Raw genomic sequence first — 27,293 nt, forward strand, 5'->3', positions numbered from 1 at the left:
ATATTTTACCGACAGATTGGTTAATATCCATTTTATTCCCATTTTGCTTGCAATATGATTGGCTATCCTTTGTTAAAATTGATGACGTGGAAATCGAATGCGTCCATATGATACGTCATAATTAAGTGGACGCCTTTTGCAGCTGGTCTGACAAACGAGCCTAATCCCCTCCTGGAAACTGCTACAAAGTGATAGTGTCAACTCAGGTAAAGCCAACTATATGACAACATAATATTAATAATTAATAATGATTAATAACAGGAGGTAAAACTAGTATGATTGGTTCACAGTTAACTTTTGGCATGTTTACCAGAACTAGAGCCACGCTAGTTTAAAAAGTATAAAACAGCAGAGAAATGTTTATTTAGCTTTTTACCGGCATTCGTTCGCTGTTGCCACGGCTACAGTCCAGCTGGCGGTTTGATCGGCGAAACTGGACGTCAGTTAAGGTGGGCCTCTACACGTAAATCTTTGACTATATAAATATCAGCTTTATTCAAGCACTAAAGGAATAGTTGGAGGATGCGGGCATCGATCCCGCTACCTCTCGCATGCTAAGCGAGCGCTCTACCATTTGAGCTAATCCCCCTCTGAAAAAGCCTCAGGGTATGTAGTCGATCCATGATAAATGATCAATGAACTCTGAATGGTTGCATAAACCTCCTTAGAGGCGTTATTTATGGGCTATTTTTACATGTAAACCGTTCATTTTATAGTCAGTGAAACGTTGTCTTTTCACAAGCTGCTCCCTGCACACTTATAATGCTTTGTTGCCATCTGCTGGTCTTCAACGGAACATAATACTACTGTTATTTCTCTAATTCACACATTCATTCACGTCTTCTGAATTAACACCACCTTCATATACGCTTTGCATGCAATTTGATCGGAATAGTGGATTTTCAAGGACATTAAAACTAATATTTCAAAACAGCTGAGTTCTCACACAATTAGAGCAGTGAAATCTATGCGGACAAGGAGACGTTTGAATACAGTTTGTATAACGGTGATGCGCCATACAAATACTATTTTGGTCGAAGTCTATAATTTTCTTGTAAGTTTAACAAATACATTTTGAGCAGCTGCCCGACTAACGGTTGTATTTGGTGAATCTATCTGGTGAAGATTTGGAAGGAAAGATATGATTGGTAAGAAATGGACGGTGAAGGTATGTCCTTGTTGGCAAAAAGTGGAAGAGCTCGTTGTTTTATCGGTAAGAGGTAGAAGTAGAAATAACTTTTGTAACTAAAAACGTGTATTGGAGGATGCGGGCATCGATCCCGCTACCTCTCGCATGCTAAGCGAGCGCTCTACCATTTGAGCTAATCCCCCGATGTCCTTTAAGGAAGTAGAATACCTAGATATTTTCTCTATATTCTATTTTGTGTTTATTACGCTTTGGATGACAATGAAATTTAAGTTAAAATTTTGGCTAACGTACCATTTTTCAGATGGATTTTTTATAACGTTACGTAGGGCTGCTATCTGCACAGCGCTCTGCTGCTGGTTATTGTACGTTATGGTTACGGTTATACAAACAATTTTGTTATATTGCTTGGAAAAACAAGGTTGTACTAGTTTCAGTATTAAAAAGTATTGTAATTGGCTGAAGTGGGAAACGAACAGGACGCCCTCAGAGATGTCAAGCTCATAATTATCCCCATTTTTTGCACCTCAACCAAAGAAACCAAATTATCATAGTGATGGATTTATATAGGCTTTAATTTGGACCACGTATAATCTCAAATAAAGTAAAGTAACCCTATATTTTAGAGCTTTTTAGTTTTAAGATTAATTTGGTGACATAGGTAGCACTGACAGCAAAGTATCTACACATACACACTTGTACTAACTGCAATAAACCACCACAAAACAATTTATTTCACAACTGTTTGTTTATTTAAAACTCAAAAGATGTGTGTTCTGTAGATGCTTACATGGTCAATGAATGTAAGTTCCAGAGCAGACGACAGCCAGTTTGCAAAGTAAAAAAGGCTGGGGAAGGTTTAACTGGATGCTAATGATGACCAGCAACTGGTCACAGATCTCTTAAAACTTTCTTTTTTTTCCCAAACTACAACTCATACACCCTGGGTAATCCTCAACAGCAAATTTAAAGTATAAACACAGTATGATTAGCTGTAAAACCATGTCAAAAGCTGTCATTTGAAAATGTGTCTGTGTTAATTCAGTGGTAGGCTCCCTTTTGTTTTAGGATAAAACATTAGAACTGCTACAATCTAAACCTTGTTGTCAGTCTGCAGGTGGCTTTCCACCTCTAAATTTTAAACTCACTGCATGTCGGCCTAAAAGATACAATGGCGATTAACCAGGATCGTGCGACATCAGACAAAATCTCCACACAAAACACATTTACAAAATATCACTCATTCACAGTCAATGTGTAACATTCTCATGCTCAGATATGTTGCTGATCAATAATGAATAATCGCAGAGCACTGATTATATTGCCTTGAGTCATTGCACCAAAGTATTTCCTTCAGCGTTTCTACATGCCATGAACCCATCATCAGCAGAAAACCAAAACCTCAATGCTGACTCAAGCACAAACCATAACTGAAATAACACACAGTGCCTCAGCTTTCGCTTAATGTACAGTAGGTTTTGCACCAATTTTTTGCTACAGAAAGTTAATCTGAATCAAATATAAGTTAAATAAATAAGAAACTGTCATTTAAAAAGTCACTTTTGTTACAGTTTTAGTAGCTCTGGGAGTGTCCTGATGGCACATTGGAGTAGCGTTGGCCTGTGCTCTAATAGTAGTATCAGTAACAGCGCATCAAAGGCAAATAAATAACTCCATAATGAGCAAAGACATTGTTCTCTCAAGAATCAAAATGTCGGTAATATTTACAGACTTAAATTCACTGTTTGCCATAATAACCTCCATGCCAGGCTCGGCTCGATTTTCTGCTTTACTCATGCTAAAATAACTGGGATATGTCATACATACATTACTGTTATTGTTATTGTGTCAGTGGAGGCAGGGAGGAGCAGCAGACGATGATGAGAAAGAGTAGTTGTGTATAGTATGTCGACGGCCAGAGGGTGGTTTGGGGGGGGGGGGTTACAAAGAGACATGAGAAAGAAAGGAAAAGACCTACTGAGAGCAGGGATAATGGTGAGTATTTATAGAGAGCGTGCAGAGAGAGTAGAAAACAAATGAGGACAAAAAGTAAAGGAAAGGGAAGATGGAGATGTTAGGGGGGAGGGGGATGAAGGGTTCAGTATTCATCCTGGTCCAGGTGAGCTTGTTCATCAAGGTCGTCATCTTCTGGAGGCGCAAAGCCTTCCTGAGACACAGAAGACAAATAGATGTTAAATGACGGATTCGCAGTTTTTCAAGTGTGTCATAAAACAACAATCAGATGTCCATATGAACAGTGAAAGAGGTTTTTCTCGCTGTAATCATTCATTCATAAGTGATGAGGCCCAATATGCACAGTGTGTCTACACAGTTATTTTATGTGAAAATTAATTTAAAAGTTTATTGGGAGCTTTTATGAGGCTTCAGCAGTCTGAGTTAGTCATATAAAAGGGATATCTGCCACATTTACTGTCTTTTTAGCTAAAATTCCCTCTTTGTGTGTCAGATACATTCAGGTTTCCTACTTGGTCTTCTTTCTGTTAACTGTTCTTCTTCACAGGTGACATCCAAACAGATAAAAACTGTCCTCCTCATAGTAATTCACTCAAGAATAAATTATGCATATTTAAAAATGGTGCAGTGCAGCCTGTATTTGTTGTCGGTAAGGGATAGATACCTCTGTTGCGTAGAGAATGTCGATTATCCTGCTGAGGATTGGGTTGTTTTCACTCTCGTGTTCTTGGCAGATGAGCTCAATGTCCCTTAGTTTGCTGAAATAGAAGTCTCTCTCCTTCTCTAGTCCGTCTACAGTCAACTTCAACTCCATCAACTAACAAAGAAAAGACAAGAAAATGGTTACACTTCTGTTCTGAACCATGTAGTCGGAAAAAAACATGAACCCCAGGTGTTTTTTGGTAGTGACAGTGTACTCAACCCCAAAAAATATACAGTATGATCAAGAATCTTTTATTAACACTGATAAGAGCAATGCGTTTTCTCAGCAGTTCATCAGGCTAATTCTTATTTTTTACTTTCTCACTATTGTGAAACAGTTAAAGAGGTTACTGAACTGCCTTTGCTTTTGCCTCATAAAATATAATAATATATTAATCTAGCACAGATTATTGTAGACAGGAAGACAATAAAACAATGAAAATAGGGGTGTTAAAACAGCACTATCCTAAAAAACCTTTTAAACCATTTATTGTAAACTTTGCTAGCATTAAAAGCTAGACCCGTTTTCACAGCAGACCTTTTAACTTGTCATAGTAGGAAAAGCATGGGCGTTACTAATAACATAAATGACTGCTCCCACACAGGAGCAAAATTTTTGCAGCGAATTCAATTGGTTCCATCAGAATCGCTCTCAGGGTGTCTCAGCTGTCTCAACAGTACTGACCTTTAAAGGATAGGTTCACAGTTTTTCAAATCTGTCTTAAAACAACAGTCAGGTACCCATATGAACATTGAAAGAGGTTTTTCTTGCTGTAATCATCCCTCCTGTTCATACTATTATAAGACGCCTTCCAAATGCACTTACAAGTGATGGGGGACAAAATCCACAGTCCTCGTTTTGTACAAAGATGCATTTAAAAGTTTATCTAAAGACAATATGAAGCCTCAGTAGTCTGAGTTAGTCCAAACAGTTGGATATCTTCCAATGTAGCAGCCTTTTTAGTACAAAATTCCCTCTTTGTGTCTTGACGGACAGTGTTTTTCTTGTTGAGCTGCGGTGGGAGGACAGTCACAAAAAGAGGGAATTTGGCACTAAATAGACAGTAACTTTGAAAAATATTGACTTGATTTGACTAATTTGGATGTCTGAAGCTTTATATTAGCTTCAGATAAACTTTTAAATCCATTTTTGCACAGAAGGCCTACGGATTTTGGCCCCCATCACTTACATTGTAAGTGCATTATGAGGCATCTCTTAACGGCCAGTCTAAACAGGAGGAATGATTACAGCAAGAAAAACCTGTTTCAATATTCATTTGGGCATCTGACTGTTGATTTGAGACAGACTTGAAAAACTGTGAAGCTCTCTGTTAAGTGGACAGAGACCTAGAGCCCAGCCGGGCCAGCTAGCATATTTTTGCCAGCTACATACAGCAGTTCACCAACTAGCCCTGTGAATAGTCAATACATCACCAAACTTCCAGACCCACCTATTTCACATGGACAAGCAAATCACTTTGTGGTGTGACCGGCCACTACTTTTATCAATGACAGTGAGCCAGCATGCACAATACCAGGAACCTGCAAACAAAGCAGCTAAATGGAATTGAGCCATCATTCATTTTATTATTTACCCCTGTGCTTTTCCTAATGTGACCTATCAAAATGTCACTGGTGTGAATTAACAGAGAATTCATAGATATGAGACAGAAAAGTGGCAACAGAAAGATAATACAGTTTCAGAGTATGTCTCTGCTTCCTCTCCAAGCAACTCTACCTGTTGATTTAGCTCCATGATCTCAGCGTCACTGCCCCCGTTTCTAGACAAAGATGGATTCTTCCTCATGGCTGGAGTGTTGTGTTGGACCCGTTGTGGTGTTGGCATGTTTTTGGGAACTGTTGGAGATGTCCTCTGTGGTCCTGGAGTGGTCAGAGATGTTTAGCATTTTAATCTCAAGGGAATTACTGCATTTCTACTGGCTTTGTGACAGTTATTGCGATGGATATAGCACATTATAGAGAGCTGATGTCATCAGAATACATGTTAGCCTAATGTAAGTTTTATATGCCACTTTGGTGAATGGATTATGACAGTTTTACAACAAAAATTATACAAAAGAGACACATTTGGATTACCAGATTGTAAAAACCAATAAATACTTTAAAATAGCTGAATCTTACACTTATTTGAGTAAACATCTTAAAAAAAAACCTGTCCTGCCATACCTCTATAAGTGCTTAAGCAGAGGTGTTTCAAATAAACTCAAAACAAAACATGCCAACACGCATCACTATTAATTTGAAAAAAAAAGTGCAAGTCATTCTGCCCATTTACAGCCACACTGCTTACAGTGACAAAGTCACAAAGCAGGCTTATTCACACGCTCCAAGTCAGATTAGATTGTTCGCCATGATTTTCAAGCAAGAAAGCTTTCACAGAGACAGAGCAAGGCTGGTCAGGCTGACGTTACTGTTGTTAGTAGAATGAGATTTCTTGTTTATCAGTCCAGCTGTCTAAGAGATGAAGCTGCAACAGTGTTGCATCACCTGCTTGATGCAGTGCACTGGGAAAACAGTTGCATTTAATAGTATGGTGGGTCTAATTAGAATTGTAAAAACAATTGGAGTTGCATGATGTTAATTCTCAATATTCATCAACCCCACTGAGGTGATTACTCCAATCCCACCAGTGACTCAATCATACCTACACGGGGTCATGTTGCTCATGAATGCTGGGCAATGAGATGGATCTAAGAAGACAGCAGTCATTCTGTGAACCGTGCTGCTCACACCACTTGCTTGCAGGGAGCGCTTTTGAGCCAATCCAAAGCTCAGCAAGACCGTGCAGCAAAGGCAAAACTGTTTTGTTACCTGGAGTTCTCTTTGGTTTGTGGATAAAGTGATCACCTGGGTTGGGGGCAGGGGCCACGTCCTGCCCCTGTCTGGCTAGTAAAGGGTCATACTCCTTCCCGTCATAGTTGGCGTCGAAGAACTTCTTGAACCACTGCACGAATTCAAAGTTGTCCTGGAACTTCCCTTTTACAAGCTTCTCTACAGGAATTATCTGAAGAGTGGAAACAGGAAATGCTTGCATGTGATACAACATGCATGTTATGCTGATGTTGAATGATGAAGTACAAAAGTAGGAAAACGATACAATAAGTCCCTATCAAAAACACGGCGTGGAATGTGTGATAATATGATAAAAGACTTCTGACCTTGTCAACACTCATCCTTTTGAAAGCTGCTTGAAGAACTTTGAAGTTATGTATAAATTCATGCTCCAGCTTGGCTTGAAATTTGACCTTCTTCAGAAGGATGCAACCTGGAAACAACATGTCCATGAACTGGCAATATGCCGCTCCTGTAAAACACAAAGACACAACTACTTGTTTTTGTTGTTGCGGTCACAGTTGTCTTGCTCTGAACAGCCAGGAATGATCCCGGAAGCCTTGTTTGGAAACTCACCTGGGGACAACACACACTCTCTCTCTCTCTCTCAGCCTTACCTGAACATAGCTGTTCAATCTTGGTGTAGGTGAGATGCAAAGAATCGTTGACCCATGCCAGCATGTCATGTCGGCTGAGGTTGTCAATAGACACGGATGTGGCGTACACATTCACTGCCATCCCCTACCTGAAACACATCAGAAACACGGGTTTGATTTTGGCAAAAAAAACTGTTACCAGATTCTAGTGAAATTTAGAGGAAAGTTAGGCAATGAACTAAGGACCCAGTCTATGTTTGGCTATTATGTGTAAATGCAATGATTGCTGTTATCCTATAATCAAGTTGAGTAGTTGATATTTTGGCCTCCTACATCTTTCAAGCTACCTTTCCATTTACTCCACCAAACTTCCCACCCTGACTCACCTGTAACTCACATACACAACCCTTCCTACCTCTCCTACCTCACACATTTGACTCGGACCATTATTAGGATAATTTTTTCATCCTATTTAACTGGACTACAAATATTGGATTAACTACATTACATAACACATTTTTATTAGAAGGATAAACCCCTTGAGATCTCATTTTGAAGGAGGTCCTTCACACAAATATACAGAAAATACAGTAAATAAAGCAAAACAACACAAGACAGACAAAAGCTCAACAAAATGCCGAAATACATATAGTAAATGTACACATACCTATACAAAACTAAACATATTACAGATAAATTGTGGTAATTATAATTAGTAGTATTATAGTAAATAATTAACCACTGGTATGCTTTGTACTTCTAACTGTTACACCTTTCCTTTCATTTTGGGTTATTGCGGTAATCCCACCACCCCCAGCCATCCGAGAAGGGAGGATCTCTCTTTGAATTTCCTTTTTGAAGGTTTCTGCCAGCTTTTCCTTAGATTACAGATCTTGGGCTGGGTCAGAAACCCTTTGCTGTTGTGCTGTTTTTAAAGCCCATGGAGGCCTGTGATATTGGCCCATGTAAAAACCCACGTTTTGTTTTGTTTTGTTTTTGACTGTAAACACAGCGCCTGAGAAGCATCTTTAGTTTCAGTTTTAATCTACAGACGTGTGGTGAGGGTTGTGAGCTATAATCCTCTCGTAGATTAAACAGAAATATCCTGATGTTTGTGAGCAGCTTTACACATCTGGCAGCTCCAGCCTCCTCTGTGCTCACTTTGCTTTGCCTGCTAATACCTTCTGGCGGTGTCATCATGTCATAAAAAATGGGCCTGTATAACACCTTTGACATCCTCTGCAATAAAAAAAAAATGCACATTAACGCAGATTAAAGCTGTGAGGTGATGATTTTTAAGGTCACGCGCCGCTCTGGTGACAGCCAGAGAGAAATTACAGTATGCCACTCAACGGGATCACGCCTCCCTGCAATTTGCACAACACTGGTTTCTGATGATGACACTGTATTGTGAATGCACCTTCAGCAGCGCGCACTAGACCAGTTTTCTCCCATGGGGGCTTGGCTACAGCCTACAATTACATGATTGTAACCTATAACCAACAATAAACCCGTTTATGAGGCGATAAACCACACATATTCACCCGTATTAACAAGCGTAGACCTTGCAGTGAGTGCAATTTCTGATAAATTATTGTCTCGAGAGCGGCGCAAGAATAAGAAGTCAAATCTATTCTCCTAAAAATCTGCGGGGCCTTTGAGAAGCTCCGGTAATGACTGCAGCAGAAAAAAAGAAAAAATTCTAGGTGCAAAAACGCTCAAGTCCACCAAGAACAAATGGGCGGGGGTCTAACATTTGTAGCCCGAGCTGAGAACAATAAATGTGCCCGTTTTGCTGGGTGCCGTTTGCTTAGAAAAGCCGCAACGCTGGGTGCTGCTCTCCAAGCGGCCCCCTCTACAGGCCTCCCCGAATACCTCAGGACTGACAGTGCACGGGAAAATATTCTCACTGCATGGAAATAAAGCACAGCCACCCCCCCTCCTCTCCTCCCCACCACCCAAGCCCCCCAACCCCCCCGCAAACACGCTTACGCACACACACAAAAAAAAGGTGAAATACACAGGACAGGCTGGGGCACTGGGAGACTCATGCGTTCATACTCACTGTATTCAGGAGAGTCTGTGTTGTTATCACGCTGGCTGTATTCCTTATGTCAATGCCCGTTGCTGTCGTCGTTGTCAGACCCTGCGCGGTGCAGTGCTTGCTTGGTAACGGGCCGCCCTGTCTGGGGCTGCAACAATCCAGCTCTGACTGCGCATGCGCCCGACTCCATGCTGTTAAAGGTTCATTATAAATAGGACTTTGGCCTGTACCAGCTAAGAGACACATGATGTGTGCGGTTGGATTTTAGGCCTGCTAGTGACTAAGGTTTTAGAGAGTTCAGGCTACACAAAATTACTTTATGTTAATGTTTCATCTGCTGCTGGATGTCAGCAACAGTAGTGGAAGAAGTATTCAGAACCTTTATTAAAGTGACAGTGCTACTAAAACAATGTAAAAATACTCCAGTAAAAGTGCATTTAAAAATCCTGCTTAAGTGCAAGTACAGAATATTCTCAAAGCATCAAAAGTAAAATGACCCATTCTGCAGGAAAATGTCCCATTTTGAGTTATGAATTGTTGTTTATTACATTATTAGATTGTAATGCTGATGCATCAATGCATAAGTTTTACTTTTGTTTGAACTACATGACATACAGTTTGGCAGGGATCCCCTCCAACTGGTCACAAGATAAATCTGAGTGGTTGGAGTGTGTTGGAACGAAGAAAAAAGAAGGTTCAGCTTCTCTCATTTGTATTTGTTTACTTGCTTTTTTAGTGAAATATTGGAGAGTTTTACCTCTTCAGCCCTAAAAAGTAACTAGTAACTATAGCTGTCAAATAAATGTAATGAAGTAAAAAGTATAAAATCTGCCTCTGAAATGTAGTGAAGTAGCAGTCAGACACAGGATTCAGGTGGCGATTTCCTTGTGGTTTATTTGTACTCAAATCATGTGATAAAGAGCCGCAAGAAGAAAAAAAAAAAAAACAGATAAAGGAACCCAATGTGACGACACATTGTTCAGCACCAGTGCACATTTGGGAAGGGGAAGACACAACCAGATTCACTGGAGCTCAGGATCAAAAATGAAATCTGTTCCCAAAAAAGCCATAATGAAGGACTTTTACTGTAGCATGATGATCTTCTGGACATAACTTCTTGTGTGTATCCCTGCTTACTCTGCAGTTTTGACAGAAATACAGCAAAAGCAATTACTAAGACAATTATTCACAAGTCAAATCCAGTAACTAAAACACAAACAATAAATATACAGTAGTAAATAACTTGAAAAAGTATCAATGCTTTTTTGTAGCTGCTAAGCACACATGCCATCCAGTTATGACGCTGCTAAACTGCAATGTGAACGCTAAAGAGGATCACCTCAGCTGCTATATGTTTTACAGCGGTATGTTACATCGTAAGTGTCAGTCAGAGTGACATTTTATACCCCACCATTATAGACTGGAATGAATCAAAGTTGTTAGAAAGTGCCCACTCTAAAAGAAATGACGGTGACCAACATGTCAGAGTTTAACGATCTGTGTAGCGGCGGTATGGGACAATGTGTTTGTGGGTTTCAGTGTTCTCAGGTGAGAAAAAGGTGTTTTGGGTGAAACTTTTTGCTCTCTGTGGATACTCTTCATCACAGTTGCACACACATGGGCAACATGACTTGAACTGACTGAATAATAATTAGAAAACAGAGAAGGGGTTGTGTGAAAGGACACAGGAAATTAACAATTCGCTAGCAACATGCTATCGGTACTGTGATGCTGTACTTAGGCGGTGCCTCGCCTGCATCAGCATGCTAACATGTTCACAATGACAATGCTACCATGCTGATATGATAGCAGGTATGATATTTACCATGTTCACCATCATATTTTAGCTAATGCTAATTGCTAATTAACACTAAACACTAAGTCCAATTGAGGCTGATGGGAACACCATTCGTTTTGCAGGTATTTGTTCATAAACCAAAGTAATGCACAAATGAAAGTTTTTACTTGATGACGGTGCTAGATAAAAAGTCAGAGGATCACCAAAGTTATTATAATTCATCCTTAGGGGGACATGAACATCCGACTCCATTTTCATGGCAATTCATCCAGTAGTTGATGAGATATTTCAGTTTGGACCAAAATAATGGACCGACTGACCGACCAGTATTGCCATCCATAAAGCAGCGGCTCTAGCTTGGCTAAAAAGCAGGAAGATGTTAACAGAATGATGTATAACGCCATTACCCATCTTTTAGATAGTCAGTAGGCTATGAAAACAAACTTGAATCTTGTTGAGTATGTGTTTTTGTGCACACATGCCTCTGCATACTGTAGCTGTGTGTGCAGATATCCAATGATGAAAGCGAACAGAAAATGTGGAATTAGATTGAATGCCTTTGCAGAAGAAGCTGGTGTGTTGAAGCATTTTTCCTTGATGTGTGTGTGTGTGTGTGTGTGTGTGTGTGTGTGTGTTTGTGTGTGTGCATGTGTGTGTATTCATGGCCTCCTCTTGGCTGGGTCCATCCTTGCGTCAGAGGCCCTAATCTGGTCTTCTCCTCACAAAGCCTCTCTTTGATGTGATTCTGCTGCTTCCTGCTATGTTCAAATAAAGCTTCACAATCAAACTGAGTCTGCCTCCACTGAAGGCATTAGTATTCAATAGCGTTATTGATTAGGCTAGAATAATTCTACAAGTCCCTCTCTCAATTCTTCCCCGCCTCGAGGCTAAACCCCCCGCCTCGGCCTTGACAGTGCTGCTTCAGAAGTGAAGCAGGGAGTTGAGGAGTCCTAGAAGGAACAAATACCTCTGATGACTTTCCCTCTCAATGGGTGATATGAGTCTCTTTTAAGAAAAGGTGGGATTGCATTTGTGATTTCCTGCTTGATCCTTTAATCCTTTAGTCCCTTTTCTTAAACAACAAAACAGTATTTAATTCTGCAAATCCTTATTTTACCCAGCCAGGGTTGTCAAGTCACTTGTTGATTTGCAGAAAGCAGCCTGAACTAGGCAGTTAAAGGAAAAGTTCAATATTTTGGGAAATACGCTTATTTGCTTTCTTGCCATGAGTTTGCTGAGAAGATCGATACTGCTGCGGTAAAAATGTAGCTGGAGACAACAGCCAGTTCGCTTAGCTTAGCATAAAGACTGGTAACAGGGGGAAACAGCTAGCCTTGCTCTGCCCAAAGGTAACAAAATCCACCTACCAGCACCTCTTAAGCTCACTAATTAACACATATGTCTTTTTTGTTTAATCTGTGCAAAGGAGTCTCTGCTTGTCTCGTGGCAACTGGTCCCGGACAAGAAATAGACTGACACATAAACCCTGTAAAAAGAAAGCAAAAAATCATTTTTACACTTCTGTTTTTACACAGATTAAACAAACAAGATATAACATGTTAGTTAATGAGCTTTAGAGGTGTTGTTAGGTGGATTAGCTGTTTCCCCCTCTTTCCAGTCTTTATGCTAAACTAAGCTAATTGGCTGCCGGCTGTAGCGTCATATTAAATGAACAAATATGAGAGTGGTGTTGAGCTTTTTATCTAACTCTGTGCAGTAAAGGGAATAAACGTATTTCCCAAAATGTTGAATATTGCAGGGCTGCAATAAACGATTGCTTTCATTATCGATTAATCTGCTGAATATTTTCTCAATGGATTGATTCATCATTTTGTATATAAAATTTCAGAAAATAGAAAAAAAATACCTGTTATAATTTCTCTCCTGTGTATAAGATCAGTTATCCAAAAAGTTTACTATCAGTTTACTATCATGACAGAAAAGCTTCAAATTCTCGCATTTGAGAAATGACAACGACTGAATATTTGGTATTTTTGCTTAAAAGATTGTTTCCAGTCTTTATGCACGTTGGGAGAGTTGCTGTCCCTGTTCTTCATCAGCGGACTCTTGAAAGACATGCTCTTTTTTTTCTTATAATTCATGAAAACAACACCACTTTGTAAAAACAATTTTACTATTTTACACAATGCTGAAACAAAGTTCTTTTTACAACTAAAACCTCAACTGGTGTATTTAAGGATGTAAGTATTTTGTGTAAACCCAAAAAGAAAACAAGACATCATCAAAACGGGTAAATCAGCAGACAAACACCACACTGGTGGTTTCATTATCCCTATCCCACTGCCATGCTATAAATAACTGTGTAACAATCTCATGCAATCAGCTAATCCTCACAGATAAAGAGCAGCATTTGTCACTGTAAGCGCTGGTTTTGGACGCAGGGGTGTGCTTCCCAATCTGGCACAATATCAAAACAACAAAGCTGTGGGCTCTGTTTGAAAGTGATCTGTTTTAATAATATAGACTTTAATGAACAAACTTACAATAAAAAAACAGTAAAAACACTTATAATCTGACTAACTTTATTTCAGTCTCACATTTAATTCAGCCATGTAAGTGTAATACCAATAGTAGCCCAGCAGATGTCGCCATTTTGACTATCAAATGCTTTTAAACAGTGAACCATTTTCAATGCAATTGCTTGATTCAGTGGTTCAGAAAGCTTTGTTTCCCCCATCACCAGCTGCAACAATCCAGCTCTGTCTGCGCATGCGTCCGACTCCATGCTGTTAAAGGTTCATTATAAATAGGACTTTGGCCTGTACCAGCTAAGAGACACATGATGTGTGTGGTTGGATTTTAGGCCTGCTAGTAACTAAGGTTTTAGAGAGTTCAGGCTACACAAAAATACTTAATGTTAATGTTTTATCTGCTGCTGGATGTCAGCAACAGTAGTGGAAGAATTATTCAGAACCTTTACTAAAGTAAAAGTGCTACTAAAACAATGTAAAAATACTCCAGTACAAGTGCATTTAAAAATCCTGCTTAAGTGCAAGTACAGAATATTCTCAAAGCATCAAAAGTAAAATGACCCATTCTGCAGGAAAATGTCCCTTTTGAGATATGAATTGTTGTTTATTACATTATTAGATTGTAATGCTGATGCATCAATGCATAAGTTTTACTTTGTTTGAACTACATGACATACAGTTTGGCAGGGATCCCCTCCAACTGGTCACAAGATAAATCTGAGTGGTTGGAGTGTGTTGGAACAAAGAAAAAAGAAGGTTCAGTTTCTCTCATTGGTATTTGTTTACTTGCTTTTTTAGTGAAATATTGGAGTTTTCTCTTCAGCCCTGAAAAGTAACTAGTAACTATAGCTGTCAAATAAATGTAATGAAGTAAAAAGTACAAAATCTGCCTCTGAAATGTAGTGAAGTAGCAGTTAGACACAGGATTCAGGTGGCGATTTCATTGTGGTTTATTTGCACTCAAATCATGTGATAAAGAGCTGCAAGAAGAAAAAGAAAAAAAAACAGATAAAGGAACCCAATGTGACGACACATTGTTCAGCACCAGTGTACGTTTGGGAAGGGGAAGACACAACATGATTCACTGGAGCTCAGGATCAAAAGTGAAATCTGTTCCCAAAAAAAAAAAAAAAAAAAATGAAGGACATAATGAAGGACTTTTACTGTAGCATGATGATCTTCTGGACATAACTTTGTCTAAACATGATCAAAATCTTGTGTGCATCCCTGCTTACTCTGCAGTTTAAACAAAAAAAACAAAAAACAAAATCTAGGACAATTATTCACAAGAAAAATCCAGTAACTAAAACACAAACAATAAATATACAGTAGTAGAAAGTATCAGTGCTTTTTGTAGTTGCTAAACACGCATGCCTTCCAGTTATGATGCTGAGCTTTCAGTGGCAGATGAAGGCATTTGATCCCCTGAAGAAGTGGCATTAATTGACTTACAGTACATCTCTGCTGCTAAACTTCAACGTGAACGCTAAAGAGGATCACCTCAGCTGCTATATGCTTCACAGTGGTATGTTACATCAGAAGTGTCAGTCAGAGGAACATTATATACCCCACCGTTTCAGACCGGAACGAATCAAAGTTGTTAAAAAGTGCCCACTCTAAAAGAAATAACATCGATCAACATGTCAGAGTTCACGGTCTGTGTAGCGGCGGTATGGGACAATGTGTTTGTGGGTGTCAGTGTTCTCAGGTGAGAAAAAGGCAGTTTGGGTGAGACTTTTTGCTCTCTGTGGAAAACGGATACGATCACAAAGAATGCTGCGTTACATGAGCAATATTAGTGCTTATTACAGTAGTTCTAACTATGCTACCATGCACAATACACACAGCATAGGTTCATTCACATTTGGTGGGGGTGGAACAGAAGTCTATTCTGCTATAAGGCTGTAAACATGATATAAAATACTAATCTGACTATGATGAACTACTGAGCAAAGAACTCAGTCGTATGCAGGAATTAATTCTAACAGTAGTGTCAAAGGAAAATAGCACAAACAATGCAATATAAAAAATAAATAAACAAACATTTAAAAGGTTAACTTGCGTTATGATATTTTTCATCGATCGGTCAATTGCAACAATTTTTTTCATAACTGACATATTAATGTCATGCCGACACCCTTGTAATAATTTATTACATTTCATTCACCGTGGCTCGCAGTAAAAAGACATTTGTGTGACGTTAAATGATGTAAAAAGGCATCTAAATAGTACATGATACAAGTGCAAAATCGTATTTTACAGTGAGGTAACACAATCGCATCATCAAAACCATGACTCACCTTCATATTCCTAAAACTATGAGTAAGATACAACATATTTCCCCTAACACAATCCAATAGCCAGAATACTTCATTGGCAACTCATTTAAATCTGCTGCTTATATTTGGTTAACATTGTGACTGAAATTTGGAAGGTATAACCACTTAACAAAAAATTTTCCTTGACCCACATTCAAATTTTATTATTTCAATGTCATACACTTACAGTCCTAAATAACTGTGCTGAGTTCAAAATGAAAACATGACTCCTTTACCCCACACATATTCTAAGCTTCCAGAACGAAAAAAACAAGTGCTTGGCTATATGTTTCTCTTCAGGTGTCATTCTTCCGCTTCATGTAACAGCCGTCTCACTAGTTACCAGATCCCGCTGGATCTTCCTCCGGGTGGAGCGAGGATCCTGGCCGAGGATCTCTTTGGAATGTTGTCATCAATCTGGGCACCTGGAGCGGCGGGGAAAACATGATCATGAGAGTTTAGTGGGAAAACAAAATGAACTAATACTTCTTAGCAGCTCATTCATATTTTCTCATGTTATTGTAAACGGTTCTCTAAATAAGCTTATGTTAAGTCCCAAACATTTCCAGATGGATTTACGCATTGGAGCAATTCTTCACATTCCATTAAAAATACTTTTCAACCCATCTAGGGTTACTGCCAAATAATTGGGAGTAAAATATACAAGAATGGTTTAATTTGGCATAAAATCTGTTGACACTCGATCCGAGAAAATCATGTTATGTTCCAATTTCCCTCAGTAGATTTGATGTCCAAAAACTCTGCTGCTCATTGGCTTAAAGGTGTAATGTGTAACTCCCAGGTCTGAATATGTGTAATTGTAAAGAATATAGTTAAAAAGATGATGGTGTAAGCCTCCTTTACTGCAAAGCAGTTTGAAAAGTTCGATATAAATTAAATGTTACTAATCTGTCATAAGAAAAGATTAAAATGCTGTGTCACCAAGTGAAACCTTTCATCCTTCACAGCTGGTGCAGGCATATTCTGAGCCAACCATAGACTGTACAGAGCCAACAAGATGCACTGTAACTCAAAATTATTTTAACTGCAGCGCCCTCATCAGGCCAATGAGTGTATGTTTTAAATGCAGCATCCCAACAAGTCTCACCAGGCTGACGCTGGTTACTATCATCATGTATCCAGGGATACTGAAATAGTTTTCAGTTTTTATAAATGGACGCAGCCTGGGATAAAACGTAGTATCATTTCTAGATCTATTGATACTCACCAGACAGGCTGAAGCTGGATTCCTGCAGGTCTCTCATACCTCCGTGTCGGGTGCAGGGGCGTGTCGGAGTGTCCACATCTTGAACCCCAAAGTCCCTCTTTCCTGAGTTCGGCACTGCGACAACATCACCTGTGTAGGGTTCTCGCTCCACAGCTTTCACTGCCTGGCACTGGTACGTCACCATGACAACACAAGTACACACACGCACACATACAATTACGTTAATGAACATGTTAAAGCAAAATACAACTTTCACTGGAAAATGTTACAAGACGACTAACTTTCATGGTGAGAATGTGTCGGCTAAGTGTAAAGAACCAGTAAACCAGCTGTAGTAATATTATTATTAACAGCAGGGGTGAACCATAAACTGCATACATATCAATAGAGTCTATTTCTACTCAACTTACTTAACTTAAATACTAGTCAAACAGAATTAAGATTACTTGTGTTGATAACTACTTAGTAAAAGATCAGGAAGTAGCTCTTTTGAGGACTACTGCCGGTAACAGCAGCTTAGTTGCGTACACTGAAAGGGCAAATGTCACACCCAGACTGTAAAAGTTTCAGTGTAATACACATTTTATGCCCTATCAACCAATTCCTGTCCAATCCGACTATGGTGTTTCTTTTCACGGTAAGCAATTGTATCACCATTCAAATGCGCTTAAGTACATACATCAGTAACTGAATCATAGTCCATTATGGCATGATGTTTGGTGCTGATGCTGACTCTTCAGTTCAGTAGTATATTCAGTTAGTTTCTGGTTCAAGCCATTACGTTCAGTTCAGTACAAAACTAGGCCTGTTTAAGCTCTGTTTATAAGATTAATACTGTAGCTCCGCAGCTGCTTGCTGTACTTGCAACAGACTTATCACATCATGATTATCTGTTTCTTCAATATACTTTTGAGGAATGGGGAAGTAACACACTGTGTGTCACGGCTGAGCTAACAATGACTGCTAAAAGCTGACTCATCCAGTGACAATGGTAATTTGTAATTTCAGTTTGAAGATTTGGTCTTAGAGATTTGTTTGTACATGTACTGAATATGTCTCCAAAAGAGGTTCAAAACCAGTTTAAATTTTGCCGTAACAATGTAACTGCAGTAGTACTTGTGTTAAAGTGTGGAGTTTCTCGTATATACATATTAGTGACTTAAAAATTCAACACGAACAGCTGTCTCAAATTCAGTGTATCATTTTTACAGTATTGTACAGATGCCAGCTGTTATCACATCATCCATGGTTGTGTCACTGTAACTGATCTATGTGGTTTTCAGATTGTGGTTTTCATTCATACATTTCTGTCTGATACCTTTTCTCTCTGAACCATCTTCTTGTAAAGGTAGTCTGGGAAGGTTCTCAGTGGGCAAAACTTTCCAGAGCCCTCAGCACATGTAAACATGCCGTTTTCATAGACCAGACGCCCACGGCTGATGGTGACCAGGGGCACACCGTGACAACGAAGACCCTCATACAGGTTCATATCTCCTCCCTGGAACTGGTTATCCACAGAAATGGTCCTGCAGACAGAGATGGAAAGAAAAGACATGACCCAGTTTTAGTCAGACAAAAACCTGATCAGCCTCAGAGATTCGGGATAAAAGCTGCAGCGAGACAAGATGGTCGATTAAGGGATGGATCGAGTTTCATACTTGGATCCCTCGGGGTCCCAGACCACTACATCAGCATCTGCTCCCGGGATGATCCTGCCTTTCCTGGGGTAGAGGTTGTAAATCTTGGCTGCATTCGAGCTTGTGACTGCTACAAAGCGATTCTCATCCATTTTACCTCCAATCTGTGAATGATGACACAAATTATAATATATTTTGTAATACTATGTTTATAATAATCTCATATACAACATCTGCTTAAATCATTTGTTGCACCAAAAGCAATATGTGTTTTTTTATGCCTCTACTGTCTGTGTTTATTTTTTAATAACCACTAAACCACAACAGGTGTCCTATTTCTGGACGTTCTCTGGCAGCCAGACAGGAACAAAAGAGCTACACATACCACTCCTTTCTCCCAGATGACGCTCATGCGGTCCTGAATGCCAGGAACCCCATGGGGGATCTTTGTGAAGTCATCCTTGCCCATTGCTTTCTGTTTAATGGTGAAAGGACGGTGGTCGGACCCCACAACATTCAGAGTGTCACTGTGGCCGGGACACAGTGAGAGAGAAGGTCATATTTATATTTTGCAGCAGTTTTAGAAACCACACTATCATTATATTGAATTTAATACAAGATTTAATAGTTTTCTTTACTTTCCCAGCAAGCTCATCAGGAAATTAGGTGTACTGGGGTCCAGGCGGAGAGGAGGCACGACAACATGGGCGGCAGCATGGGACCAGTCCTGATGATAGTACTGCATACCGTTCAACACAGAGTGGGCTGTGGTGGTTTCCCCGTGAACCACCTTACCTATGGTCAGACAGCATGGTAAGAAAAGGGACAAAGATTAAACAAGCAAGAGATTAAAAGATTAAGAAAGAAACCCTCACTCATCCAAAAATGAGGAGTTTCACCCTGAGAAAACACACCAGTAACATTTTAAAAAACTACAATTTCATTCATAAAACCAGAAATATTTTACAAGCCCTGTAAGTTCATGGAAGCATCAATTTCTCTACACTATCAGCGGTCCAATGTTTTTGAAAAGATGGCAATAGCAAATATGACAGAAAATCTGACTCACCCTGCATCTTGGCTGTAGCTACTACATCTCCCGCAGACATACTGGACACGCTGACAAGATAGATTGGGCAGTGGGCCTAAAAGAAAACACATAGAAGAATATGAAAATTTTAAAATTGTTGTCTTTTGATCATTATAAAAGCCTTTATATGTGCCAGAGAGCTCTCACTCACCCTGTTGGCGATGGTAATTGCCCTGTGAGTCGCTTCTGCTTCCAACTGTAAAGAAACAAGACATTGTGAGGAATAATTATGACACTGAGCTAGAGATCAGATTTATTTCATTAGAGAAATAATATTATTACTGTTGACGAGAGTCTAGATGTAATGAAAAGTCATTTTACTGACTGACAGTGCTTAGAGGGGAAACCTGACTATCATACCTCTTCAGGCCTGCTGATTTCAATCCCCTCCGGGCCACTGATGCCCAGGTCCAACGCTTCCTTTGCACCCTGTGAGGAGGCAGGAAAATGCCATGACTTTAAATTATGTACATAACAAATTAGAACAAAATGCAATGAATTAATTAGAACAATGCAATTAAAAGGGATAGTGCATTTACACTATCATTTATGATCATTTAATTTGTGTAAACAATGATTCTTCCTTACCTCTGCCACCAGTTCTCCATTCTCAGCATGGACCCTTGCTATGGCGCCAATGTCCTTACAGTGCTGCAGGGCCTGGAAGAGCTCACCATCTCTCAGCATGTACATGTCCTTATAGGCCATGAACATCTGAAAGGAATTCACTCCTTTCTCCCTCACCAGCTTCTCCATCTCAGCCCGCACCTGCAGGGGAAGGGTAAGTATAAAAGAGCTGAAACACTGTTCAGCCTGACAGGTGTCCCTGTACACAGCAGAATCCTGGTCTGAATGAACACAGCAACTGGTGCGCTTTAATGTTTGTGCTGATGTTGTTTTGTGATGTATTATTACTTTTATTCTCATGGACAAGGAGAATTTGATAGAATTTGAATAATATTTTAGCTAAAATTATAATCACTTCAAAAACAGATTTTATGTGTAACCTATCAGAACCAAACAGCAAGAGCTTCTTTCTTATGTCACAATTTTTACATCAGTTAAGCAATTAAACAGTCAAAGATCCATCATAGAAAAAGAGTAATTTCTCTAATGAGAGTAGCTTCAATTAACCATAATTAAAAACAGCGACATGACATTTAAATATGATAGAACTCTTGCTTCGTCCTTGCATAAAAAAACCCTCTCATTTAGATATTGATCTATCTCCAGGTCCATCTACTTATATAAAAAAAAAAAACGTAAACGTCTAGTCTCTGGAGGGTGTCAAAAGGCACTCTGGGAATGGATAACTTAATTTAAAGAGAAATACATTTTGAAACAAAATTAGACATGTAAAACCGTTGTAGTACCTTGGGACCCCACCAAGTAACTCCCACGTGCAGAGCGTAGTCACAGCAGCTTTTGGAGTCCGCTGAGCTGCGGCACTTCTCGTAAGCTTCCAGCATAGACTCATTCTTCTCTGGCAGAACGTGTCCAATCACCATTGTTGTACCGCCAGCTAAAGCAGCCTGGAAGAAAACGCACACAGAAGCGCTCAATCAGTCAGACAATTTAATTAAGGATGTAATTCTTTTATTCAATATGCAAAACCTATTGTATTGCATTGTTTTCTGTGTCATTTGTGGTCCCCTTGCATTGGGACCTGAGTTTTACTGTGTTTCTTTTTATCAATTACAATTACTGAGGTGAACAGAAATTAGCAGACCTTAAATCAACTGAAATGACCATTAAATGCAGGTATTTAGTGACGCTGAGGCAAAAGCGTAATATATTGATTGATTCATCACATCTACAAATCACAGCTCCTACTGTGCACAAAAGTAAAAGCATCAGTTGCCATCAATCCTTATCTGTTATGGGGAATATAAATCCTTCAGTAGTTAAAACACAGGGATGACTGCCACTCACAGTGTAATCAAGAGAGATTTAAAGCTGTAATTATCAGTGAGATACTCCAGATTATTATGTTTGCGGCATCAGCAACTCTTACTTTTCACCCGTAAAAGAACGTAGATGTTTTAAACACAAACTACAGTAAATCTCTATAATCCCAACAAATGAAGACAGAGTGTGTTTTGTGTATGAGTGCGTGCTTCAGCGAGCATCTGTCAGCTGACCCTAGAGAGTCGAGAGTAGTGTGTAGTGAGAGGGAAGACGAGGTGGGAGAGGGGGGGGGGGCGGCGTGGGTCTGAGAACCATTGTCTCCAAGCACAATGGCGTGAGTGAAAAGGCTTTGCGGCAGTCTTTACAGCAGCCCCCTGGTATCCATGGAAACAGATACTGATCTGCATTTGTCTCTGGACTTATTCCGGAGCACACGGCAGCAGCAGCAGCGGAGCGGGTGGGGAGGGGTGCGGGGGAAGACGGAGAGAGGAATGAGGGGCGAGGAAAGAGAGAACAGTGGAGAATAGTGTCTGTCACCAGCGTCTACCAGCCGCGGTTTGTCCAGTCACTAAAACTACCAAAACCAAGGGTCTGTCATCTCTAAGCTCACCGTCATCTCTAAGTGCTACAGAGCAATGAGTCATCATGGTGCCCAGAAGCAGACTGGGGTATCCCAGTCTTATCAGCATCCATGATGACTCCACTCCAGTCTTTCTGGCAGTCGTCTGCTGAGCTACAGCAGCAGCAGCAAAGTGCTAAATCACTGTGGTCGAGCTGGTGGAACACAGACTCTGCAACCTTCTGACACATCCAGAAAAAAAAAAACATAAAACCGCAACTAATGATTATTTTCATTATTGATAAATGTACAGATTATTTTCTTGATTCATTTATTAATAATTTTGTCTGTAAAATATAAGAAAAGTGTGAAAGATGCCCATCAAAAGTGGTGACGTCTTCAAACGTCTTGTTTTGTTGCGTCTGTTGTAAGAACATCCAAAGGTTTGTAGCTGATAAATAACCGACTATACCTTCAAACACACACACATATATATATGTATATATGTATATGTATATATATATACTTAAAACATTCAAATAGTCACCATCATCTGCTTGGTTTAAATAACTTTTTACATGTTGTTTTCACTCCATTGTAATGCTTTATTCTTCATATCAGTTTTACTGTCAAAGTTTTATTGTTTATATTATTTTCTAACTTCTTATTTCTGCATCTTTCTTTGACAGCAAGAATAGATCTTGGTCTGAAATAACCAACACATTTGATGCCAAATATAAACATAACAGTCTCTTCTAATCAAAATCCAACAAAAAGAAGCATCACTGACATCTTTGCTAAAATTAGCATCAATGGAAAAACTCAAGTTGATCTTTATCTGATGGACAAAATGACATATTTGTAATCATGTGAAAAATCCAAAAATTGGGGCATATTCAAGTAAATCAAATGAAATTATAAGTTAGTATTTGACAGTTTTTAAATCTTTATCTCATGCTTTGACCCTACTTCCAATCTAAACCCCCTCTTTCTTCCTCAGGACGTTACCTTGGTGCCGCTGTAGAAGTCATCTGCCGTGGTGGCGTTCATGAAGCTCTCCTCCAGGTGGACGCTGGTGTCGATGCCCCCGGGGAGGACCAGTTTACCCGAGGCATCGATCACTTTGGCTCCACCTGGGATCATCAGCTCCTTCCCCACCTGCTGAATGATGCCGTTCTCAATGTAGACATCGGCCTCCTGGGTACAGTCGTCGTTCACCACCTTGCCACCCTTGATCAGGATCCGCACCATCGCTGAGCTGGAAGACATGGCTATAGCTCTGTAAAGAAGAGAGAAAAGTTTTTATCAGTTGGTTGTTAGCCTTTGCTTTTGTCAGGTATCGTGAGCAGCTGCAAAAACAGTGGTGATCTGACTATAAATGTAAATCCTATTAAAAACTAGAGAAGACTATTTTTACACTACCTCATTCTGAGACCGTGTAGTAAGACTAGCAGAGAGATTAATCAGTGATGCTGCTCCGTGACCAGTCTGTCAGGCTGTGACTGACATCAGCTACAAGACTGAGTAGTCTGTGTCAGTCACCGCCTGTGACCTGACGTCCCAGTGGTGGTAAACAGAAAGAAGCTGAAACCAGTCGTGGATCACAATGAAGCAAACAACCATGAACAAAAAGTGTATTTTTAAGAAGGCCATTATTTGAAAAGAAAGAACTAAAGCAGCATAAAGCTACTTACAATGAGGCTGGCTCACTGTAAAGTTATATAAAGAGATTTAAAATGGCTGTCTGATTATGTTTAAAATATGTTAAGGTGGATTCCCTTTCAAGATACCCCAATGCTTCAAACCCTTAGGGTCGGTATCTCCAGGAGCGGTAACAAGATCAATCTAATTTGTCACCACCTAGTCAGGTAGAAAATAATATATTATATATAATAACATGGTGGACAAGTGGTTGAGACACATATTATGTAATCATAACTGATGTGAGTCTGGCCAGAGATCTTTGTTGCATGTTATACCCCTCTCTACCTTAGTTTCCTGACTGTTTCTTTAGAGCCTGCCTGATATATCAGTCAGCTGTTATTATTGGCCAATATTGGCCAATCACAGATATATCGGTATCAGCGTATATTTTGTCTAATTTGCGCTAATATTTTTTTTAAAGTTAGTTTTTTGGTTCTATGTGTTTGTTTGTTTTTTAATTTATAGTTATTTACAGTTATTCAATTCCCAGTCCCTCAGTGCACTGATGTCATTTTATACAATAAATTTTATTGTTAAACTGTAAAATATCATGCCTCCATTACATATCTTTGTCACAAGGATTTGACAACCACATTTGAGGGATAACTGCAAAAAAATGTGTGTTCATGTATATATTCTGTATATATAAGATTATCAGCTGATATATTGATATCAGAATTTTTTTACTCCCTAATATTGGTATCGGCATCGAAACCCCCAAAATCCAGTATTGGTCAGGCCCTGGTCTCTATACTATCAGCAGTCCAGTGACAATAAAAAGTCATCTTTTTAAGATAATAATAATCTTAAGATATTAGTTTTAATCTTTTCTGTAATCTTTGCTTTTTTCTCACAAAATATTTGATAGTTTTACCTCTTTAGGCATCTAAAAATTATTCAACTGAAGCAATCTGAGCAGGGAAACATCACTGTTGGTGTGACTGCCCACAACTCACTGACCAGTGATGAGGGGATCACAGGCAGATGAGACTTTGTTTTAAGGGGTCACAACCACAAAAGATACTCTACTCCTCTATCCCACACAACACAAACTCTGTGAATATCATGTATACAATTATGCAAAAAAATAATTTGATTACTGGCACTCTTCATCAGTAACAAAGAAATAATCTCCAAGATCTTCCCCTCCCTTCTCTCTACACCCCAGAATTAATGATGTGATGTATTGTGTGTGTGTGTGTGTGTGTGTGTGTATGTGTATGTGTATGTGTATGTGTGTGTGTGTGTGTGTGTGTGTGTGTGTGTGTGTGTGTGTGTGTGTCTATCCTGCGTGCTTGCGTGCGTGCAGGATGCGTACGTATGAGGGTGCGGCAACTTTACTGCATGGCATGGACTCCTTCACACATCCAGATCTGATGGTTTGATAATGTGGAGGAGGGTTGATCCACCACTACTAACAGATTACATATTGAAGGCCGTTATTATTATATTAAAGAGCCTATAGCTCAGCGACCAGTATGGAAGTTGACGCCTGTTAGCCATTAATAAACAGGTAAGCTTATGTTTCATGCAAAAAAAAATCTATGTAAACAAATAGTCCCAGTCGTGCATATGTGAAATAAAACATCACAAAAACCATAAAAACGACCACAGATTCAACACAGGCAGCTCCAGAATGAACTATAATTGAATCACGTGTTTTTATATCACTTTGGAGCACAGTTATTACACCACAGGCCCTTTAGTCTTTTGGTTAAATTTCTAATATTTCTATATTTAAATTGTCCATTAAAATCATAGCATTTACAGCAGTAAATCACAAGGAATTTTAGGTAAATTGGTATCCAAAAGAGAGGTTATTCTGTCCACTGTGTTCGTTTTGCTGGTCAAGTGTGAGCGCAGTGAAATGATGACACTTCTACTTGACACAAAGAAACCGGTCTCCATCCGGCATGATCCGCTGCACGGCGTTCATTACCGACTCCCAGTCCCTGCTCTCCCTCCTCCACAGTAAAGAGCAGCTGTCTATCTGTCTGCCCTCATGTTATAATCATGCATCCCTGCTGCCAGGTGAGGTGGAGTACTTCAGGGTGTGTAGAGACCCTGAGAGGATGGCAAAGGACCAGCAGGCAGGGCAGCCACCCAGACGTGTAGCCAGAGGGGGGGCATGGAAACAAAGTCTCCAGGCTCCAGGAGAGGATTTTCTCCCCCCTCCCACCACCACCACCTCGACACAGCTTGAATGCAACTAGTAAGAATAATGTTGCTGATGTGCAACCACATACCTCCTCTGCAGGCCTGCTGCTCCACTCGGCTCTCTGGTTACTTTCTGACAGGAACAGAATGCAACACAATCCGCAGACGGCACTTCCAAGGAGATACACGCACCAGATGGATGCCTTCCTGGCCGGTCCGGGACCAGCAGACCGCAGCATCATCCAGCTGTCAAGTCAGCAATAAGTAAGGACTTACACTTCCGGTTATCGTCTTCAAAATAAAGCACAAATTATTGTGCAATGTGTAAAGCACAATTTTGAAGTACTTTACTCAAGTATTTCAATTTGATGCTACTTTATACTTTCACTCCACCACATTTCAGAGGGAAATATTGTATTTTCTACTCCACTACATTTATTTGACAGCTTTGGTTACTTTTCCAATGAAGATTTGACATAATGGATAATATATCAAGCTTTTAAAATACAACACATTGTTAAAGATGAAACCAGTGGTTTCCAACATTTTTGGCGATTGACGTCTTACAAAAAGCAGTGTGTAGTCTGGATCAAATTTCAGATGTCTATGAGTTGTTAACAGCTGCACCAAATAGTGATTTTTCCCTCTAAACTTCTCACATGCTTTCATTTCAATAAATGTTCAAATGATCCAATATTTCACCAAATATCAAAGATTAGAGAAAAAGTGCAGAAACCAAAATAAGATTTGTGTATCAGAACTTTGTTTTTTCTTCTTTCCTCTCCCATTAATCATCTCATGACCCCTCAGATTTATCTGGTGACCCTTTGGAGGGGCCCGACCCCTAGGTTGGGAACCACTGGACTAAACTTTCTAACTGTATATAAAGTGGTTCAAACTAGCTCCACCTGCAGGAGCTACAACAGTAGCATGCTGCTTACACACTGATGCTTCAGTATTAATAATCTAATGATGTCATATATAATAATATATCAGTCAGAGGGACCAAACCACTACTTTTACTGCAACAAGCTGATTATACTCATGTACTTTTACTTACGTAGGATTTCTCATTCAGGACTTTTA

The 27,293-nt window shown here is 39.6% G+C and overlaps 2 protein-coding genes, 2 long non-coding RNA genes and 2 other non-coding genes across 9 annotated transcripts in view; 2 read left to right on the forward strand and 4 right to left on the reverse strand.

Moving 5' to 3' along the window:
• Positions 1-121: 121 nt before the first annotated feature.
• On the forward strand, positions 122-19,224 carry LOC121914133. 3 transcript variants are annotated; one of them, XR_006100469.1, is made up of 4 exons: positions 122-206; positions 17,209-17,324; positions 18,501-18,635; positions 19,146-19,224. It is a non-coding gene; the product is annotated as an uncharacterized LOC121914133 (long non-coding RNA). The 3 variants fall into 3 exon arrangements; XR_006100467.1 differs by having other exon boundaries at positions 19,117-19,199; XR_006100468.1 differs by lacking the exon at positions 122-206 and adding an exon at positions 369-449 and having other exon boundaries at positions 19,117-19,199.
• On the reverse strand, positions 517-589 carry trnaa-agc. The gene has a single exon. It is a non-coding gene; the product is annotated as a tRNA-Ala (tRNA).
• Positions 1,260-1,332, reverse strand: trnaa-agc. Its single transcript has one exon. It is a non-coding gene; the product is annotated as a tRNA-Ala (tRNA).
• mapre3a (microtubule-associated protein, RP/EB family, member 3a) lies at positions 2,924-10,097 on the reverse strand. Of its 2 annotated transcripts, none has more exons than XM_042437199.1 (7): positions 9,338-10,097; positions 7,294-7,421; positions 7,003-7,148; positions 6,692-6,848; positions 5,562-5,704; positions 3,786-3,938; positions 2,924-3,314 (listed from the first exon to the last, which is right to left on the reverse strand). In XM_042437199.1, exons 2-7 carry the CDS (start codon positions 7,412-7,414, stop codon positions 3,246-3,248), a joined length of 789 nt encoding a protein of 262 aa, XP_042293133.1. In that variant the 5' UTR covers positions 7,415-7,421; positions 9,338-10,097; the 3' UTR covers positions 2,924-3,245. The 2 variants fall into 2 exon arrangements, with proteins under 2 accessions (XP_042293133.1, XP_042293131.1); XM_042437197.1 differs by having other exon boundaries at positions 6,656-6,848.
• dpysl5a (dihydropyrimidinase like 5a) lies at positions 12,975-26,411 on the reverse strand. Its single transcript, XM_042437173.1, has 13 exons — positions 26,297-26,411; positions 23,355-23,625; positions 21,253-21,411; positions 20,468-20,647; positions 20,240-20,308; positions 20,031-20,075; positions 19,859-19,934; positions 19,428-19,584; positions 19,175-19,316; positions 18,811-18,953; positions 18,471-18,678; positions 17,153-17,321; positions 12,975-16,349 (listed from the first exon to the last, which is right to left on the reverse strand). The coding sequence occupies exons 2-13, from the start codon at positions 23,613-23,615 to the stop codon at positions 16,264-16,266; spliced, it is 1,695 nt and encodes a 564-aa protein (XP_042293107.1). The 5' UTR covers positions 23,616-23,625; positions 26,297-26,411; the 3' UTR covers positions 12,975-16,263.
• LOC121914136 overlaps positions 25,996-27,293 on the forward strand; it is a 67,350-nt gene continuing 66,052 nt past the window's right edge. Inside the window, exons 1-2 of the long non-coding RNA XR_006100472.1 lie at positions 25,996-26,262; positions 26,348-26,471. This is a non-coding gene — a long non-coding RNA (uncharacterized LOC121914136). The remainder of the gene's footprint in view (positions 26,263-26,347; positions 26,472-27,293) is intronic.

This window comes from Thunnus maccoyii, chromosome 16 (assembly GCF_910596095.1).
Source record: "Thunnus maccoyii chromosome 16, fThuMac1.1, whole genome shotgun sequence".
In the NCBI taxonomy this organism is placed as follows: Eukaryota; Metazoa; Chordata; class Actinopteri; order Scombriformes; family Scombridae; genus Thunnus; species Thunnus maccoyii.

Excerpts from the sequence above, each read along its gene's own strand:
- dpysl5a (XM_042437173.1), bottom strand. The coding sequence starts at position 23,615 with ATGTCTTCCAGCTCAGCGATGGTGCGGATCCTGATCAAGGGTGGCAAG. Across the intron at positions 21,412-23,354 it reads ACTTCTACAGCGGCACCAAG|GCTGCTTTAGCTGGCGGTAC; the intron begins GTAACGTCCTGA and ends GTTTTCTTCCAG. Across the intron at positions 16,350-17,152 it reads ATCCAGCTTCAGCCTGTCTG|GTGCCCAGATTGATGACAAC; the intron begins GTGAGTATCAAT and ends CCGCCGCTCCAG.
- mapre3a (XM_042437197.1), bottom strand. The coding sequence starts at position 7,414 with ATGGCAGTGAATGTGTACGCCACATCCGTGTCTATTGACAACCTCAGC. Across the intron at positions 7,149-7,293 it reads GATTGAACAGCTATGTTCAG|GAGCGGCATATTGCCAGTTC; the intron begins GTAAGGCTGAGA and ends TGTGTTTTACAG. Across the intron at positions 6,849-7,002 it reads AAAGGATGAGTGTTGACAAG|ATAATTCCTGTAGAGAAGCT; the intron begins GTCAGAAGTCTT and ends TCCACTCTTCAG.